The sequence below is a fragment of the Scyliorhinus torazame genome, chromosome 13 (genome assembly GCF_047496885.1).
Source record: "Scyliorhinus torazame isolate Kashiwa2021f chromosome 13, sScyTor2.1, whole genome shotgun sequence".
In the NCBI taxonomy this organism is placed as follows: domain Eukaryota; kingdom Metazoa; phylum Chordata; class Chondrichthyes; order Carcharhiniformes; family Scyliorhinidae; genus Scyliorhinus; species Scyliorhinus torazame.
In genome coordinates this window covers 14,752,007-14,768,973 of record NC_092719.1, presented here as the reverse complement: position 1 = coordinate 14,768,973, position 16,967 = coordinate 14,752,007, and the positions used below count along the sequence as shown (strand labels likewise).

General features: G+C 50.4%; 1 protein-coding gene across 2 annotated transcripts in view; it reads right to left on the bottom strand.

Moving 5' to 3' along the window:
• The window catches only part of fbxo18 (F-box DNA helicase 1), a 63,288-nt gene extending 47,281 nt beyond the window's left edge, over positions 1-16,007 (bottom strand). For both annotated transcript variants that reach the window (XM_072471102.1, XM_072471103.1), the window contains exons 1-5: positions 15,790-16,007; positions 14,262-14,317; positions 3,480-4,153; positions 2,277-2,407; positions 566-701 (exon numbers count right to left, since the gene is read on the bottom strand). In XM_072471102.1, the coding sequence (XP_072327203.1) occupies positions 566-701; positions 2,277-2,407; positions 3,480-4,153; positions 14,262-14,274 (954 nt within the window). In that variant the 5' untranslated portion in view covers positions 14,275-14,317; positions 15,790-16,007. The remainder of the gene's footprint in view (positions 1-565; positions 702-2,276; positions 2,408-3,479; positions 4,154-14,261; positions 14,318-15,789) is intronic.
• Positions 16,008-16,967: the final 960 nt, after the last annotated feature.

Genomic DNA, 16,967 nt, shown 5'->3' with positions numbered 1-16,967 from the left:
GACATGTTTCTTTTCACGATATACTCCCCCCCCCCACCCCAGTACTTGGGAGAAGGTGGGGGGGGGGGGGGAACGGGGTACTCTGGAAAATCTGGCGGTGGGGGCTAAATTATGATGCGCCTAGGGGGGGAGGATTTGTGATGCGAGGGGGGGGGGGGGGGGGGGGGTCAGCTGCAGGATCTCGCTATCGCGCCACCTGCTCAGAATGGCGGCCCTATAGCAACCCTCGCAACCCTCACCATGCATAAATTTGCACAGCGAAGGGTTGGGGAATGGCTTCCTGATCTGCGCTCCCAGCGGCTGCACGACTAAGTTGCTCCAGCGGGAGAACATCGCGCAGGATTCTCCCATTTTGAAGCCATGTCCAGAGGAAGTGTCTGGTTTTACAGCAAAAATGGTGCCGCCGCCCCCCGCACAGATGCTCCGACTGGTGAGGGGCCAGAAGCCACGCCACGTAAAGCTACCTTCCCCAACATCGCCCTAGATGACTCAAGGTTAAATTTCTAATTGAAATTGCTTCTCTGAAATGCTTTGCGATGTTTCCACACTCACAAATGAGACATACCCCAGCTGCACTGGCCAAATTAGGCAGCGTCTCAGCCACAGATGCTTCAGATTGCTTGAACAGAGGGTGGTCTTTTAGGCAACGCAAGACGGCTTCAGAGTTCACGGGCAGAACATTCTGGAAAGATGCCACAAACCTACATTTAAAATTTAAAGAACGGTGACAGAACGGCAGCAAAGGCACAAAAAAAAAATAATTACAGAAAGTGTAAACCGAGAACTGCGGAGAGTTTATATTGTAGAGTGAGACAAATACATATCTCAACACTGGAATTTAATCAGTATTTTCCAGCTCCCCCCAGTGTAGATTACGTTATTCATCCCAAAAGGTTTTATCTAAATTTAATCGGTTTTTAAAAATGTAGATAAAGGACCTTCCCCACAAGTGCGCGTTGCTGGGGCAAGGCCAGCGTTGCTGGGGCAAGGCCAGCGTTCGGTTGCTCATCCCCAATTGTCCTTGAACTCAGTGGCGTACTCGGCCATTTAGAAGTCAGCCACACCGCTGCGAGTCTGGGGTCACATATGGGTACTCTAAATTTTTTTATTTTTTTTTTTAAAAGTCTCCTGACAAAAGACCAGCTTGAATTTCTAGCGGCAGAGAGTTTTTGTCGTTCAAGTGGACAGAAAATGGTCATTTTCAATTATATATTACACAGACCATATATTAAAATATTAAATAGAAACAACTGCACAGAGTAACATGAGCATTCTCCCAACCTCTCCGTCAAATCCAGAAGCAGCAGCACCTTTGATTTCCTTGCCCCTTCCTGTGCTTATCGGGCTGTCTAATTTCCCCTTACGTATCCATGCCTCCTTGTGGTAGCGAGTTTCACATTGTAACCATTTCTCCTGAATTCCCCACCGGAACTATTCGTGACTTCAGTTTTGGTCGCCTCCCTCCCTCCCCTAAATGGAGACGCCTTCTCTAAATTTACCTGTCCTAACCCCCACGAGGCCCACAGGGAAACCATTGTCGATCGCCCCCTGGGGGAGTACGAGCTTCCCCCGGTAGGGGGCTGAGGCCACCCAGCTGAGGCTCACTGAAACTGAACATAAAAACCGGCCCAAGCAGGGCGGCATGTCGGCTATCCCAGCAGGGACTGTGACTGTGGATAGAGACTGCCGTGGGCAGATTATTGTTAATAGCAAACAGCCTATCGCTGGCTTCCTTGGTGATTAAACTACCCTATCAAACCATTTCAGAATTTTAAAGACCGCCTTATGAGGTCCCTCAGTCGTCATCCTTCTGTCGGAGCTGTAGCCTGTTCAATTATTCCTGATAAATACATCCTCTCAATTTTGCCTGGTTAAATGTACAACTCTTCTGATAAAATCAGAATTTACAGTGCAGAAGGAGGCCATTCGGCCCATCGAGTCTGCACCGGCCCTTGGAAAGAGCACCCTACTTAAGCCCACGCCTCCACCCTATCACCATAACCCAACCTAACCTTTTTGGATACTAAGGGCAATTTAGCATGGCCAATCCACCTGACCTGCACAGCTTTGGACTGTGGGAGGAAACCCACGCAGACACGGGGAGAACGTGCAGACTCCACACTGGGAGGATTACCCAAGCCGGGAATCGAACCTGGGATCCTGGAGCTGTGAAGCAACTGTGCTAACCACTGGGCTACAGTGCGGCCCAAAGTAATGGTAATGGTGAACACAAAGCTATAGTTAGGACACAAGCATTTGACATTCCAAACACTCACTTTATGAGATTCAGCACGCAAAGTTCATTTTCCTTTTTAATATTATTTTCCTTCAGGATCTGATCAATCTCCTTCACAGCACTTTCTTCTCCCTTCCTGTATCGATAGTACAACTTCTTATATGGTACAAACTATGAAATCAGATTCAGAAAAGAAACAAACCATTAGAAATAAAATGCATTTCGCTGTCCGATCATGGTCTTTCCCTGCATGGAATGTTCCCCGTTTGCTTGGAGTTACTCCAACAGCCGCATGGGGATCAGGAACTTGGATGTGGAAGGATTCCGACCGGCATGATCTAGTTTTACCACTTATTATCTGCTCCCCTCCTTCCAAAGCTCCCGCTATTTTACACTATCCGATGAGACAAAATTGAATAGAGTCAGAAAGTAAGTTCGGCCTGAGGTGACATTTAACTTTAGCAGAGCTGCCACCCTAACAGTAAAATGGATCAGAAATCCAAGGAGTCAGAACGTGTTTTTAATAAAAATCACACCCCTTATGTTCTCAAACGTGTCCATTGTTGTTGGACTACAATCCGCCCTGATCAATCCCCAGGAGTGGCCATTTTGGTAAAGTCACATGTTCATGACGATTGGTGATAGGCTGGTTGCAAAAAAGGTCAAGAGGTCAAACCCAGCTCCAGTCTGCAATGAATTAGTGGGAGTAATCACTGGGGAAGATTACACCGGACTTCACCACCCCACTGCGCTGGAGGTGAATGAAAATCGCTTATTGTCACAAGTAGGCTTCAAATGAAGTTACTGTGAAAAGCCCCTAGTCGCCACATTCCGGCGCCTGTTCGGGGAGGCTGGTACGGGAATTGAACCGTGCTGCTGGCCTGCCTTGGTCTGCTTTCAAAGCCAGCGATTTAGCCCAGTGTGCTAAACCAGCCCAGGTGGTGTGGGCGGAAAGGGGCAATCAGCCCGAGGGCCAGATACCTCTGCTGGTAAACACATGTGGGTAGGCATCAGGCTAAGACTGGGTTAGGCTGCAGTGTGGCCATAACCCCTCTATTCAATTAAATAGTTCTCCAAATACCCCCTATCTCACACCCATGTGAAGAATTGGTACATGTATATGAAGTGGTTCATGGGTAGTCAGTGGTGTGACTGCAGGAAGGAGGGAAGGAGAAAAATTGGATAGGCAATTTGCAAAAGAATATTATGAACAAACCAGGTGACGGAAGAAGTCAAGGCTTACCATTGGGTCACTGATAACACGCCACCATTGCTGACACACTGAGCTGAGGCGATAGAGGTCTTCTGCTGGCAGGGAAAGGAACACAATCCTGAGGATTTCATCAGGCAGCTGACTGATGTGACCAGAAGGCAAGGTCTGGGAATGTGTGCATCCCAGTAATCCAAAGTACGAGTCCGGGAGGGGATCTACCTCCGGTTCTTCCCCTTCGACCCAATTCTGCTGCTGGCCCGTCGGAGCATCTTCTAAGCTGGGTCTCTTTGTACAACTGCCCCAGGCTGCGTCACGGGCCTCGTTTGGGCTTCTCAACAACAGGACCGAGTGCTCTTCATTGGACTTTGAATTCAGGGCCAGCACATTGCTTTCAGCAAACAAGGAAAGAAAATCTTCAGGGTCAAAAATGGAATCCACCTTGGAGGATGACGGACCAACAATGGCTTTGCTACTGGTTACATCCTCTGACAGCCTCCTGCCATTGTGAACACACTGTCTTTGGAGAGGGGACAACTGGGTGGTCGTCCTTCTAGTTTTCCTGTCCCTTGGGTAGAGGCCTCTGTTCAAATCTCCGTAGGTGACTGTGTAGGTGAATGGTTGGGTCAGTGAGAAAGCACCCTCACTACTATTGCTCAAGGACCAACAGTCTGAAGGATTAAGATGTTTCCGTTTGCCTCGTCCATCTGTACAGGAAGGGGGGGAAAAAGATAAAGATCTAAGAAATTATAGAGTACCTCATCAGTTTAGTGCAGAGCCAGACATGAAATGAAAAATGAAAATCGCTTATTGTCACAAGTAGGCTTCAATGAAGTTACTGTGAAAAGCCCCCAGTCGCCACATTCCGGCGCCTGTTCGGGGAGGCTGTTACGGTTCGGATCTGGGGACAGTGGAGGAGGCATGTGGGAGCAACGGGAGTATTGGTCTGGTCCCCAATATGTGACAATCATCGGTTTGCTCCGGGGCGGTTGGACGGGGGTTATCGGGTATGGAGGAACGGATGGGAGATTTGTTCTTGGAAGGGAGCTTCCCTAGCTTGAGGGCGCTGGAGGCCAAGTTTGGGTTGACGAGGGGGAATGAATTCCGGTATATTGAGGTGGGGGATTTTTTGCACAGCCAGATGCCATCTTTTCCACTCTTGCCACTAAGGGGGATCCAAGATAGGGTAGTGTCTAGAGGATGGGTGGGGGAGGGAAGTGTCTTGGATATTTACAAGGAGCTCAAGGGGGCGGAGGAGACGCAGACCGAGGAGCTGAGGCATAAATGGAAGGAGAAGTTGGGAGGGGAGATTGGGGAAGGCCTGAGGGCGGACGGGCTGAGCAGAGTTAATGGGACTGCAACATGTGCCAGGCTCAGCCTGATTCAGTTTAAGGTCGTCCACCGGGCCCACATGACAGTGTCCCGGATGAGCAGATTCTTCGGCGTAGTGGACAGGTGTGTAAAGTGTCTGAGAGGACCGGCAGACCATGGCCACATGTTTTGGGCTTGTCCAATACTAAGGAGGTACTGGCAGGGGTTCGAGGATGTCATGTCTAGAGTATTGAACATAAGGGTGGCAATGGGTCCGGAGGTGGCGATTTTGGGGATTTTAGAGGCCCCCGGAAGTCCAGGGGGAGAAAGAGGCCGACGTTTTGGCCTTTGCTTCCCTGGTAGCCCGGAGATGGATACTTCTAGCTTGGAGGGACTCAAACCCCCCAAAGTCGGAAGCCTGGCTGTTCAGACATGGCAAGTTTCCTGGGCTTGGAGAAAATCAAGTTCGCCTTGAGAGGGTCGTTGTTAGGGTTCACCCGGAGGTGGCAACCATTCATTGACTTCTTTGCGGAGAATTAATCGTCAGCAGGGGGAGTGTGGTCATAATGTTGACTTTCTGATGGGGCATTAAACAGACCCCATTTGCCCTCTCAGTTGGCCATAAATGATCCCTTGGCATTACTTTGAAGAGCAAAGGGGTGTTCCCCAATGGCCTGGCCATTATTTTTCCCATAAGCAACATTGGCCAGTCACTATCACTTTGCCGTTTGTGGGAGCTTGCTGTGCACAAACCGACTGCCGCGTTTCCGGAGTTACAACAGTGACTGCACTCGGTGTAAAGCACTTTGGGACATCCCAACATCATGAAAGGATGGTGCAAGGTTATTTTTATTTTTTTCCACCCCAATAAATGGGCAATTTAGCGTGGCCAATGCACCTACCCTGCACATCTTTGGGTTGTGGGGGCGAGACCCATTCAGACACGGGGAGAATGTGCAAACTCCACACGGACAGTGACCCCGGCAAGTTGTTTTTTTAAATCTTTAAATCACATTGTTCAGAAATATTCCAAAATGTTTCACTTGCAACACTGTGGTTCAGCAACTGCTGTGCAGGCACATAGTTATCATAGAAGTTACAGTGCAGAAGGAGGCCATTCGGCCCATCGAGTCTGCACCGGCTCTTGGAAAGAGCACCCGACCCAAGGTCCACACCTCTACCCTATCCCCATAACCCAGTAACCCCACCCAAGACGAAGGGCAATTTTGGTCACTAAGGGCAATTTATCATGGCCAATCCACCTAACCTGCACATCTTTGGACTGTGGGAGGAAACCGGAGCACCCGGAGGAAACCCACGCACACATGGGGAGAACGTGCAGACTCCGCACAGACAGTGACCCAAGCCGTGGCAGTTATCACGTGCAAAAACCTCACTAATGTGATAAATAATCAACCAGTTTGTTTGTTTGTATTTGGACCATTGAATGGAGAAGAAACGTTGGTCAGAACTCTTTGCACTGCCAGAGGATCATGAGTATCAGCAAAACAGCTGGGAGAGATTTGATTATCGCTGCATCAAAATGTTGCTAAGCTACCAGAGATAACCAGATTGCAACAGATGGAAAGTGTCCAAATATCCCAGCAAATTAATGAGATGTGGGGGAGGCAGTGGAGTAGGGGTATTGTCACTGGACTAGTAATCCAGAGACCCAGGGTAATGCTCTGGCGACCTGGGTTCGAGTCCTGCCAGGGCAGCTGGTGGAATTAGAGTTCAATAAAAATCTGAAACTCGAGATCCACAGCAATGTGGTTGACGCTTAAAATGCCCTCAGGGGCATGAGCAATAAATTTGCATGGGCATTACATTCTGGCCCAGCCAGCGACACTGGTATTGTAACAACAAGAAAGTACACAATGTACGATTCATTTTCCGCAAAGAAGTTGACGAACGGCTGCCACCTCCGGGCGAACCTTAACAGTGACCCTCTCAAGGCGAACTTGATTTTCTCCAAACAGAGAAAGCTAGCCATGTCCGATAGTCAGGTCTCCGACTTCGGGGGCTTGGAGTCCCTCCAAGCTAATAGTATCTGTCTCCGGGCTACCAGGGAAGCAAAGGCCAGAACGTCTGCCTCTTTCTCCTGGATTCCCGGGTCTTCCGACACCCCGAAAATCGCCACCTCTGGACTCAGCGCCACCCTTGTTTTTAACACCGTGGACGTGACAGCTGCAGACCCCTGACACAATCCTCTAAGCTTCGGACATGTCCAGAACATGTGGACATGGTTCGCTGGTTCTCTCGCACATCTTGCACACCTGTCTTCCACCCCAAAGAATCTGCTCATCCGGGCCGCTGTCATGTGAGCCCGACCTTGAATTGTATCAGGCTGAGCCTGGCACATGTTGCGGACGCGGTGACGCTACTCAACGTGTCCGCCCACAGACCATCCTCTATCTCTCCTCCCAGCTCCCCTTCCCACTTGTGCTTCAGCTCCTCGGTCTGAGTCTCCTCTGACCCCATAAGTTCCTTGTAAATGTCCGAGACGCTCCCTTCTCCTACCCACCCTCTGGAAACTGCCCTGTCCTGAATCCCCCTTAGCGGTAGGAGCGGGAAGGATGACACCTGTTTACGTAGGAAGTCCCGCACCTGCAGATACCCGAATTTGTTTCCCCTCGCCAACCCAAACTTCTCCTCCAGCTCCCTCAAGCTAGAAAAGCTCCCCTCTATAAACATATCCCCCATCCTCTCAATCCCTGTTCTCTGCCATCTCCGAAAAAACCCCATCCATCCTTCCCGGGGCAAACCGGTGATTATTACAGATTGGGGACCAGCCCGATGCTCCCTCTGCTCCCACATGTCTCCTCCATTGCCCCCAGACTCTCAGGGCTGCCGCCACCACGGGGCTGGTGGAGTACCGTGCCGGCGGGAACGGCAGAGGCACAGTTACCAACGCCCCCAGACTGGTGCCCTTGCATGAAGCCGCCTCCATACGCTCCCATGCCGACTCCTCCCCCACTACCCACTTCCTGATCATGGTTATATTCGCCGCCCAGTAATAGTTACTAAAATCTGGCAGCGCCAGCCCGCCCTCTCCCAGACTCCGCTCAAGCATTACCTTCCTTACTCGCAGGGTCTTGCCCGCCCAAACAAAGCCAGAGATCACTTTGTTGACCCGTTTAAAAAAGGACCGCGGAATAAAGATGGGGAGACACTGAAACACAAACAGGAATCTCAGGAGGACCGTCATCTTCACCGTCTGCACCCTCCCAGCTAATGACCAGCTGGAGGATGTTTAGGAGACCTCCGAAAATCGTCCTTCATTTGGTCTACTAGTCGGGCCAGATTTAACTTCTGCAGCCATTCCCATTCCCGGGCCACTTGGATGCCTAGATATCTAAAGCTTCCCCCTAGCACTCTAAACTTCAGCTCCCCCAGTCGCCTCTCCTGTCCCCTTGCCTGGACCGCAAACATTTCACTATTCCCCGTATTTAGCTTATACCCCGAAAACCGGCCAAACTTCCCCTAAATCCTCATGATTTCTTCCATCCCCTTTGCTGGGTCCGATACATACAGGAGCAGGTCGTCTGCATAAAGCGAGACTCTGTGTCTCTCCCCCTCCCCGACCAGCCCCTTGAGGCTCTCAGAGCAATTGCCAGCGGCTCTATGGCTAATGTGAACAACAGTGGGGAGAGGGGGTTCCCCTGTCTCGTCCCTCGATGCAGCCTAAAATAGTCAGATGTTGTCCTATTCGTCCATACGCTCGCCACAGGAGCCTGATACAGCAACCTGACCCAGTCAATAAAGCCCCAAATCCGAACCGCCCCAGCACCTCCTACAGATATTCCCATTCTACTCGATCAAATGCCTTCTCTGCGTCCATTGCGACCACTACCTCCAGCTCCCTACTTTCCGGGGCCATCATGATCACATTTAATAGCCTTCTTACATTGGCCACCAACTGCCTTCCCTTAACAAACCCCGTCTGGTCCTCCCCAATATCGTCTGGAACACAACCAACAATCCTAGGGGACAACATTTTGGCCAGCAGTCTGGCGCCCATTCAACAGGGATATCGGCCTGTAGGACCCACACAACACCGGGTTCTAGTCCCGCTTCAGGATCAGCGAAATTGTGGCCTGTGACATCGTCGGGGGACGCACCTCTCTCTCCCTTGCCTCATTGAATGTCCTCATCAACAACGGCCCCAATATCCCAGAGAACCTTTTATAGAACTCCACTGGGTACCCTTCTGGCCCTGGGGCTTTACCCGACTGCATGGCCTGAAATTCAGACCCTCCGCTATCTCTTCCATCCCGATCGGGGCCCCCAGCCCTTCTACCAGCTCCTGGCCACTTTCGGGAAATTCAGCCCCCCTAGGAAGTGCCTCATCCCCTCCTGCCCCGCTGGGGGTTCCGACCCATACAGCCTCCTGTAAAATTCCTTAAACGCCTTATTCACCCCTGCTGAGTCGCCAACCAGGTTCCCATCCCCATCCTTTAATTTCCCTATCCCCTGGCTGCCTCCCTCTTTCTAAGCTGCTGTGCAAGCATTCAGCTGGCCTTCTCTCCATACTCATAGATCGCCCCCCTCGCCCTTCTCAGCTGCTTCACCGCCCTCCCTGTGGTTAACAAGGCGAACTCTGCCTGTAGCCTCCGCCATTCCCTTAAAAGCCCTGCCTCTGAGGTCTCCGCATACCTCCTGTCGACCTGTAGTATCTCCTTTGCCAGTCGGTCCGTCTCTGCCCTGTCCAACTTCTCCCTATGGGCCCGTATCGAGATCAGCTCTCCTCTAACCACCGCCTTCAGTGCTTCCCAGAACACCGCTACCAAAATTTTCCCCATGTCGTTGACTTCCAGGTAGCTCTGAATACATTTCTTCAGCCGCCCGCACATCTCTTCGTCAGCTAAAAGACCCACGTCTAGCCTGCAGTGCGGTCGCTGGTTACTGTCTTTACTAACCTGCAGGTCAACCCAGTGCTGGGCATGGCCTGAGATTGTGATCGCCGAGTACCCCGTGTCCACCACCCCAGCCAGCAAGGCCCTGCTCAAAATAAAGAAATCAATCCGGGAGTAACGTTATGCACATGTGAGTAGAAAGAGAACCCCTTCACCCTCAGCTGCCCAAATCTCCATGGATCCCCCCCCCCCCCCCCCATCTGCTCCATGAACCCTTTTAGTTCCTTTGCCATTGCTGGCACCCTGGCCGTTTTTGAGCTTGACCGGTCCAAGCCAGGGCCAATAACTGTGTTAAAGTCCCTTCCCATGACCAACTTATGCAAATCCAGGTCCGGTATCTTCCCCAGCATCCTCTTTATAAACTCCACATCATCCCAATTTGGCGCATACACATTTACCAGTACCACCTGCGCCCGCTCCAGTTTCCCACTGACCATAATGTACCAGCCTCCCACATCCGAAACTATTCTTCCCGTCTCAAACACCACCCGCTTGTTGATCAGGATCGCGACCCCTCGAGTCTTCGAGTCCAGTCCCGAGTGAAAAACCTGTCTGGCCCAACCTTTCCTTAATCTAATCTGGCCAGTTACTCTAAGTTGCGTCTCCTGCAGCATTACCACGTCCATCTTCAGTTCTCTCAAATACGCGTGCCCTCTTGACCGGCCCATTTAGCCCTCGTACATTCCAGGTGATCAGCTGAGTTGGGAGGCTCATCGTCCCCCCCCCCCCGCCGATCAGCCATCACGTTTCTTGGGCCAGTCTCCAGCCTGCGTCCCGCGCCTCCACCGGCCCGCCCCCAGGCAGCCTCCGCCCCCAACCTCCTATCTGTCCCTTAGCACAAGTCCCTCCCTCGTCAGCAGAACATTTCCCCCCCCAGAAGGCATTACAAATAGCGTCAACAAACGGAAAAACAAGAAACTTTTTAAAGATGAACGTTGCAGCAAAGTTCAAAAGTTCTCAGTCCCGCCACCAGTCCTTTCCTTTTCGCGAAGTCCAGCGCTTCCTCAGGTGACTCAAAATAAAAATGTTGCTCCTCGTACGTGACCCAGAGATGGGCCGGAAACAGCAGTCCGAACTTCACCTTTTTCTTGAAAAGGGTCGACCTGATCTGGCTAAAACCCGCTCTTCTCCTGGTCACCTCCGCACTCAGGTCCTGATAGATCCGCAGGATACTGTTCTCCCATTTACAGCTCAGTGTCTGCCTGGCCCGCTGGACAATACGGTCCTTATCCAAATACCTGTGGAATCTCACCACCATTGCCCTCGGGTGGGGGTCTCCCATTCGTGGCTTCCTCGCGAGCGCTCTGTGAGCCCTGTCCACCTCCAAGGGTCGGGAGAATGCCCCATCCCCCAGCAGCTTTTCGAACATGTCCGCTATGTATGCCCCAGCGTCAGCTCCTTCGGATCCCTCAGGGAGCCCAACAATTCTCAAGTTCTGCCGGCAGGACCTATTCTCTAGGTCCTCCACCTGCTCCAGGAGCTTCTTCTGCTGGTCTCTCAGCATCCCCACCTCCAACTCCACCGCAGTTTGATGTTCCTCCTGGTCAGCCAGCTCCTTCTCTACCTTCTGGATCGCCCGACCTTGGGCCTCCAATCTAAGCTCCAGCCGCGCAATTGACTCTTTAATCGGGTCCAAACAGTCCTGCTTCTGCTTGGCGCAGCCTTCCTGAATAACTTGCATCAACTGCTCCGTTGACCGCTGGGTCGACAAGCCAGAGGTCCGGTCCTCCGCCATGCATTCTCCCCCTGCAGCTTCAGCCCAAACCTTCTCTGTCCTTCTGTTTCTGCCTTTCGAGGACTCCTAGTCCTCCTCTCCACGCACCGATGTGGGGATCCAGTACCCAATTGCCTCCGTCATCGATTTTGCAAATCAAGTCCAGTAAATAAAATCGGGGGAAAAGGTCCAAAAGTCCGACCCGAGCGGGAGCCACCAAATGTGCGACTTACTCCTTCATATCCGCCACCAGGAGTCCATGAACTATTTCTTTTAATGTGTACCCTAACCCTAATGTGTTAGGGAAGGGGTGCCAGGATTTTGACCCAGCGATGGTGACGGAACGGTGATAATGTTCTAAGTCAGAATGATGTGCGAGTTGGAGGGGAACTTGCAAGGAGTGGTGTTCCCATGCATCTGCTGCCCCCTCATCAGCATAGGTAGCAGGGGTCACAGGTTTGCGAGATGCTGTTGAAGGAGCCTTGGCAAACTGCTGTAGTGCATATTGTAGATGGTGCACACTACTATCACTGCACATCGGGGGTGGAGGGAGTGCATACTCAAAGTGATGGATGGGATGCTGATAAAGCGGGGCTGCTTTATCCTGGGTGGTGTTGGGCTTCTTGAGTGCTGTTGGAGCTGCGCTCATCCAGGCAAGTGGAAAATATTCCATCACATTCGGACATTTGCCTTGTAGATGGTAGACAGGCTTCCGGGAGTCAGGAATCATAAAGGTTTACAGCATGAGAACAAACCCTTCGGCCCAACTTGTCCATGCCTCCCAGTTTTTACCACTAAGCTAGTCCCAATTGCCCACATTTGGCCCATATCCCTCTATACCCATCTTACCCATATAAAAGACAAAATTGTACTTACCTCTACTACTGCCCCTGGCAGCTCGTTCCACATTCTCACCACACTCTGAAACAATTGTCCCTCTGGGCTCTTTTGTATCTCTCCTCCCTCACTTTAAACCTGTGTCCTCTAGTTTTAAACTCCCCTACCTTTGGTGAAAGATGTTGACTATCTATCTTATCTATGCCCCTCGTTATTTTATAGACCTCTATAAGATCAACCCTAAGCCTCCTACGCTCCAGAGAAAAAACTCCCAGTCTATCCAGCCTCTCCCTATAACTCAGACCATCAAGTCCCCGGTAGCATCCTAGTAAATCTTTTCTGCACTCTTTCTAGTTGAATAATATCCTTTCTATAATAGGGTACACAGTATTCCAGGTGCGGCCTTACTAATGTCTTGTACAAATTCAGCAAGACGTCCCAACCCAGAGGCGAGATACAGGTCACAGAATTCCTCGCCTCTGACCTGCTCTTGTAACCACAGTATTCTTTCAAATGAAAGGAAAATATATATAATTATCAGCTGGGGTCGAAGGTTACCAGAAAAAACATCAAGGTGAACATCAAATCATAAGTCAAAATGGAACATTCATTTTTTTATTATAAATTTAGAGTACCCAATTCATTATTTTTTCCAATTAAGGGGCAATTTAGCATGGCCAATCCACCTACCCTGCACATCTTTGGGTTGTGGGGGCGAAACCCACGCAGACACGGGGAGAATGTGCAAACTCCACACGGACAGTGACCCAGGGCCGGGATCGAACCTGGGACCTCGGCGGCGTGAGGTAGCAGTGCTAACCACTGTGCCACCGTGCTGGCCATAAAATGGAACAGTCATTACAAACTGTAGTTGAACTGGATTGGAGGATATCAATGGACGAGTCAGGTTGGCAGAGCAGTGGCCAATGGAATTCATTGCAGGAAAATGGGAGGTGATACACTTGGGGAGGCCAACAAGGCAAAACGATTACACTTTGAATAATAGGACCCTGGAAAGTACTAAAGACCAGAGGGACCTTGGAGGGCACACCTAAAGGTGGCAGGGCAGGTGGATAAGGTGGTTAAGAAGGTATACGGGATACTTGCTTTTATTAAAAGAGGCATAGAATACAAGAGCAAAGGGGACAGGCTGGAACTGTATGAAACGCTGGTTCGACCACGACTGGAGTACTGCGTGACGTTCTACCACCACATTATAGGAAGGATGTGATTGCACTGGGGAGGGAGCAGAGGAGATTTACCAGGATGCTGCCTGGACTGGAGGATCTGAGCTACGAGGAAAGGTTGGATAAGCTGAGGCTGTTTTCTTTGGAGAAGCGAAGGCTAAGAGGGGACCTGATAAGAGGTGTATAAGATTTTGAGGAGCACAGATAGGGGGTTGGGAAGACACTTTTGCCATAATAGAGAGGTCAATAACTAGAGGGTTTAGATTTAAGGTAAGAGGTAGAAGACTAAGAGGAGAGTTGAGGAGAAACTTTGTTCACCCAGAGGGTGGTGGGAGGCTGGAACTCACTGCCCAATAGGGTGGTTGGGTCAAAAACTCTTGTAACATTTCAGAAGTGGCCGTAACCTCCAGAGCTATGGGCCAAGCACAGGGAAATGGGATTAGTGTAGTCAGATCTTTGAACAGTGTGAACATGATGGGCTGAATGGCCTCCTTATGCGCTGTGCACGTCTATGAATCGATGGACAAAAAGAGTAAAGCAGAAATCAGCAGCTGGCTTCACATTAACCTAGAAAGAGAAACCCCGTGGGCTGCATAGGGCTTCATCCATACAAGTCTACCTTGATGTTGATTCATAAATGTCCCTTATTATCGGCATATAAACCTTTCAAACAAACAACTGTAAATAATTAAATAGATTTGGGGTCTATTTCACTTCCTAAACAATATTAAATTGAGCACATTGCTTCATTTCCTAAATTAATTATTCTCCCAGCATTTCACTGCATAGTGAAGTAGCAATCAAAGTTATTGGATAAGGGAGCATACAATTTAAATTGAGATTTACTCACAATGAGTCATCATAACATGGACCACACTGTCGCACCTGTGACTTGAGCTACACAAGCTGTAACGTAAGAAAAACACATTAAATCCTGACAGAACCCCGATGGTTCAGCTATTCAAGGGACTGACCAGAAATGTGCTAGTTCCAATGCCCAGTCTGTGTCAACTTGGCTGACCATAGCTTAACGGGCAGCACGGTAGCAGAAGTGGCTAGCACCACGGCTTCACAGTGCCAGGGTCCCAGGTTCGATTCCCTGCCGGGTCACTGTCTGTGCGGAGTCTGCATGTTCTCCTTGTGCCTGCGTGGGTTTCCTCCGGGTGCTCCGGTTTCCTCCCACAGGCCAAAGACGTGCAGGATAGGTGGATTGGCCATGCTAAATTGCCATTAGTGTCCAAAAAGGTTAGGATGGTTTTACTGGGTTATGGGATAGGGTGGAAGTGAGGGCTTAAGTGGATTGGTGCAGACTCAATGGGCCGAATGGTCTCCTTCTGCACTGTGTGTTCTATGTATCTATATGTATCCATGTAGCCAGATGGTAGTCAGGGAATAACATTATCAGTGCCCCTGGGTTAAGAGGAAAGTAGTAAGTGCGAATGCGGCAATGCCAGCAAGGACTGGCATCAGACTCCTATAGTCGAATCAAAATCTCAGACTCGGAACAGTACAGGAAGCAGCCAATCGGTCCATCATGCCTGTGGCCAGCTCTTTGAAAAATCATCCCAAATTGCCCCACTCTCCTCTGCTCGTTCCCCATCGCCCTGTACATGTTTCCATCCACGATCCAATTCCCTTCTGAAAGTAACCACTGAATGTGCTCCCATCACCCTCTCTCTCAGCATCATCTGTGTCCAGTCTCAGTGGCAGCACAGTGGTTAGCTCTGCTGCCTCACAGTACCAGGGACCCGGGTTCGATGCCGGCCTTGGGTGACTGGATGGAGTTTACACATTCTCCCCGTGTCTGCGTGGGTTTCCTCCGGGTGCTCCGGTTTCCTCCCACAGTCCAAAGATGTGCTGGTTAGGTGGATTGGCCATGTATCCAGGGATGCGGTTAGGTGGGGTCACGGGGATTGGGCACAGAGTGGGCCTAGGAAGGGTGCTCTTTCAGAGGGTCCATGCAGACTCGATGGGCTGAATGGCCTCCTTCTGCACTGCAGGGATTCTATGATTGTAGCAGACAACAGACATTTGAACAACCCTATGTCTCCCTCTCCCCCAACGGACTGACACACATTGTTACCATCATTACCTGGGAAATAGGGGTCAGCTCCAGTTTGGGGAAAGTCATCCTCACACAGAATTCAATTTATAAATAGTGCCAGATCCAGAACACTAATACAGGGCACCCAGTCCAGGCAACCTGCCCTGACTGAGTTACAAAGCCAGGCAACCCCGAATCCAGCTCCTCGCCTGCTCCAAAAACTAATTCAAATTGAATCCAATTCATGGTCCCCACAAGAGAGACATACCAGATCTGAGCCAAAGGCTCAATCTACATTACACTTGATCTTAGCCAAAAGGCCTCAGCTACTCACCATGTCCAGGACACTAAAACACTTGGTGGTCACATCTTGCAGCTCGCTCTGGCTTTCAATCACCTCCCTATTTCTCTTCCCAGACATATTAAAGGCAGGGTTTATATTCCCTGCCCCTCAATGTTCGACAAGAGTTCCCAGCTGCTCAGTGAGCTCCTCCACACAACTCTCACCTTCCTGCGTCTCACACAAACAGCAAAACCTCTCTCTGATTGATGGCACAGAACTTCCATTCACACAATCCAGTGGCAGGAAGCCAGGCACTCACCAATCAGAGGGAGAGATGTGGGTGGGATCTTTCTCAGCCAGTTAGTCTCATTCAAGGACAACTGAATGCTTTCCATGAGTTCTGTTCTACCAAACCTCCCCATGGGAGAGAAACCCCCAAATACTCACATATTTTTGGAAATCCCTAGAAAATATTGATATATTTCTACGAGGGGGACCCTGAAAATATTGACTCTCTCCCAGGGGACTCACAGCAAATATTGACTCCCTCCTAGAGGACCCCAGCAAATATTGACTCCCTCCTAGAGGACCCCAGCAAATATTGACTCCCTCCTAGAGGACCCCCAGCAAATATTGACTCCCTCCTAGAGGACCCCCAGCAAATATTGACTCCCTCCTAGAGGACCCCCAGCAAATATTGACTCCCTCCTAGGGAACCCCCAGCAAATATTGACTCCCTCCAGAAGACCCCCAGCAAATATTGACTCCCTCCTAGAGGACCCCCAGCAAATATTGACTCCCTCCAAGGGGACCCCCAGCAAATATTGACTCCCTCCTAGAGGACCCCCAGCAAATATTGACTCCCTCCTAGAGGACCCCCAGCAAATATTGACTCCCTCCTAGAGGACCCCAGCAAATATTGACTCCCTCCAGAAGACCCCCAGCAAATATTGACTCCCTCCAAGGGGACCCCCAGCAAATATTGACTCCCTCCAGAAGACCCCCAGCAAATATTGACTCCCTCCTAGAGGACCCCCAGCAAATATTGACTCCCTCCTGGAGGACCCCCAGCAAATATTGACTCCCTTCTAGAGGACCCCCAGCAAATATTGACTCCCTCCTAGGGGACCCCCAGCAAATATTGACACACAATAAGGAGTCCCCTGTAAAATATTATTTTGGGGGATTCATAATGACAAGTGGCTTTTTGCAGCCTATATATTTTTTAT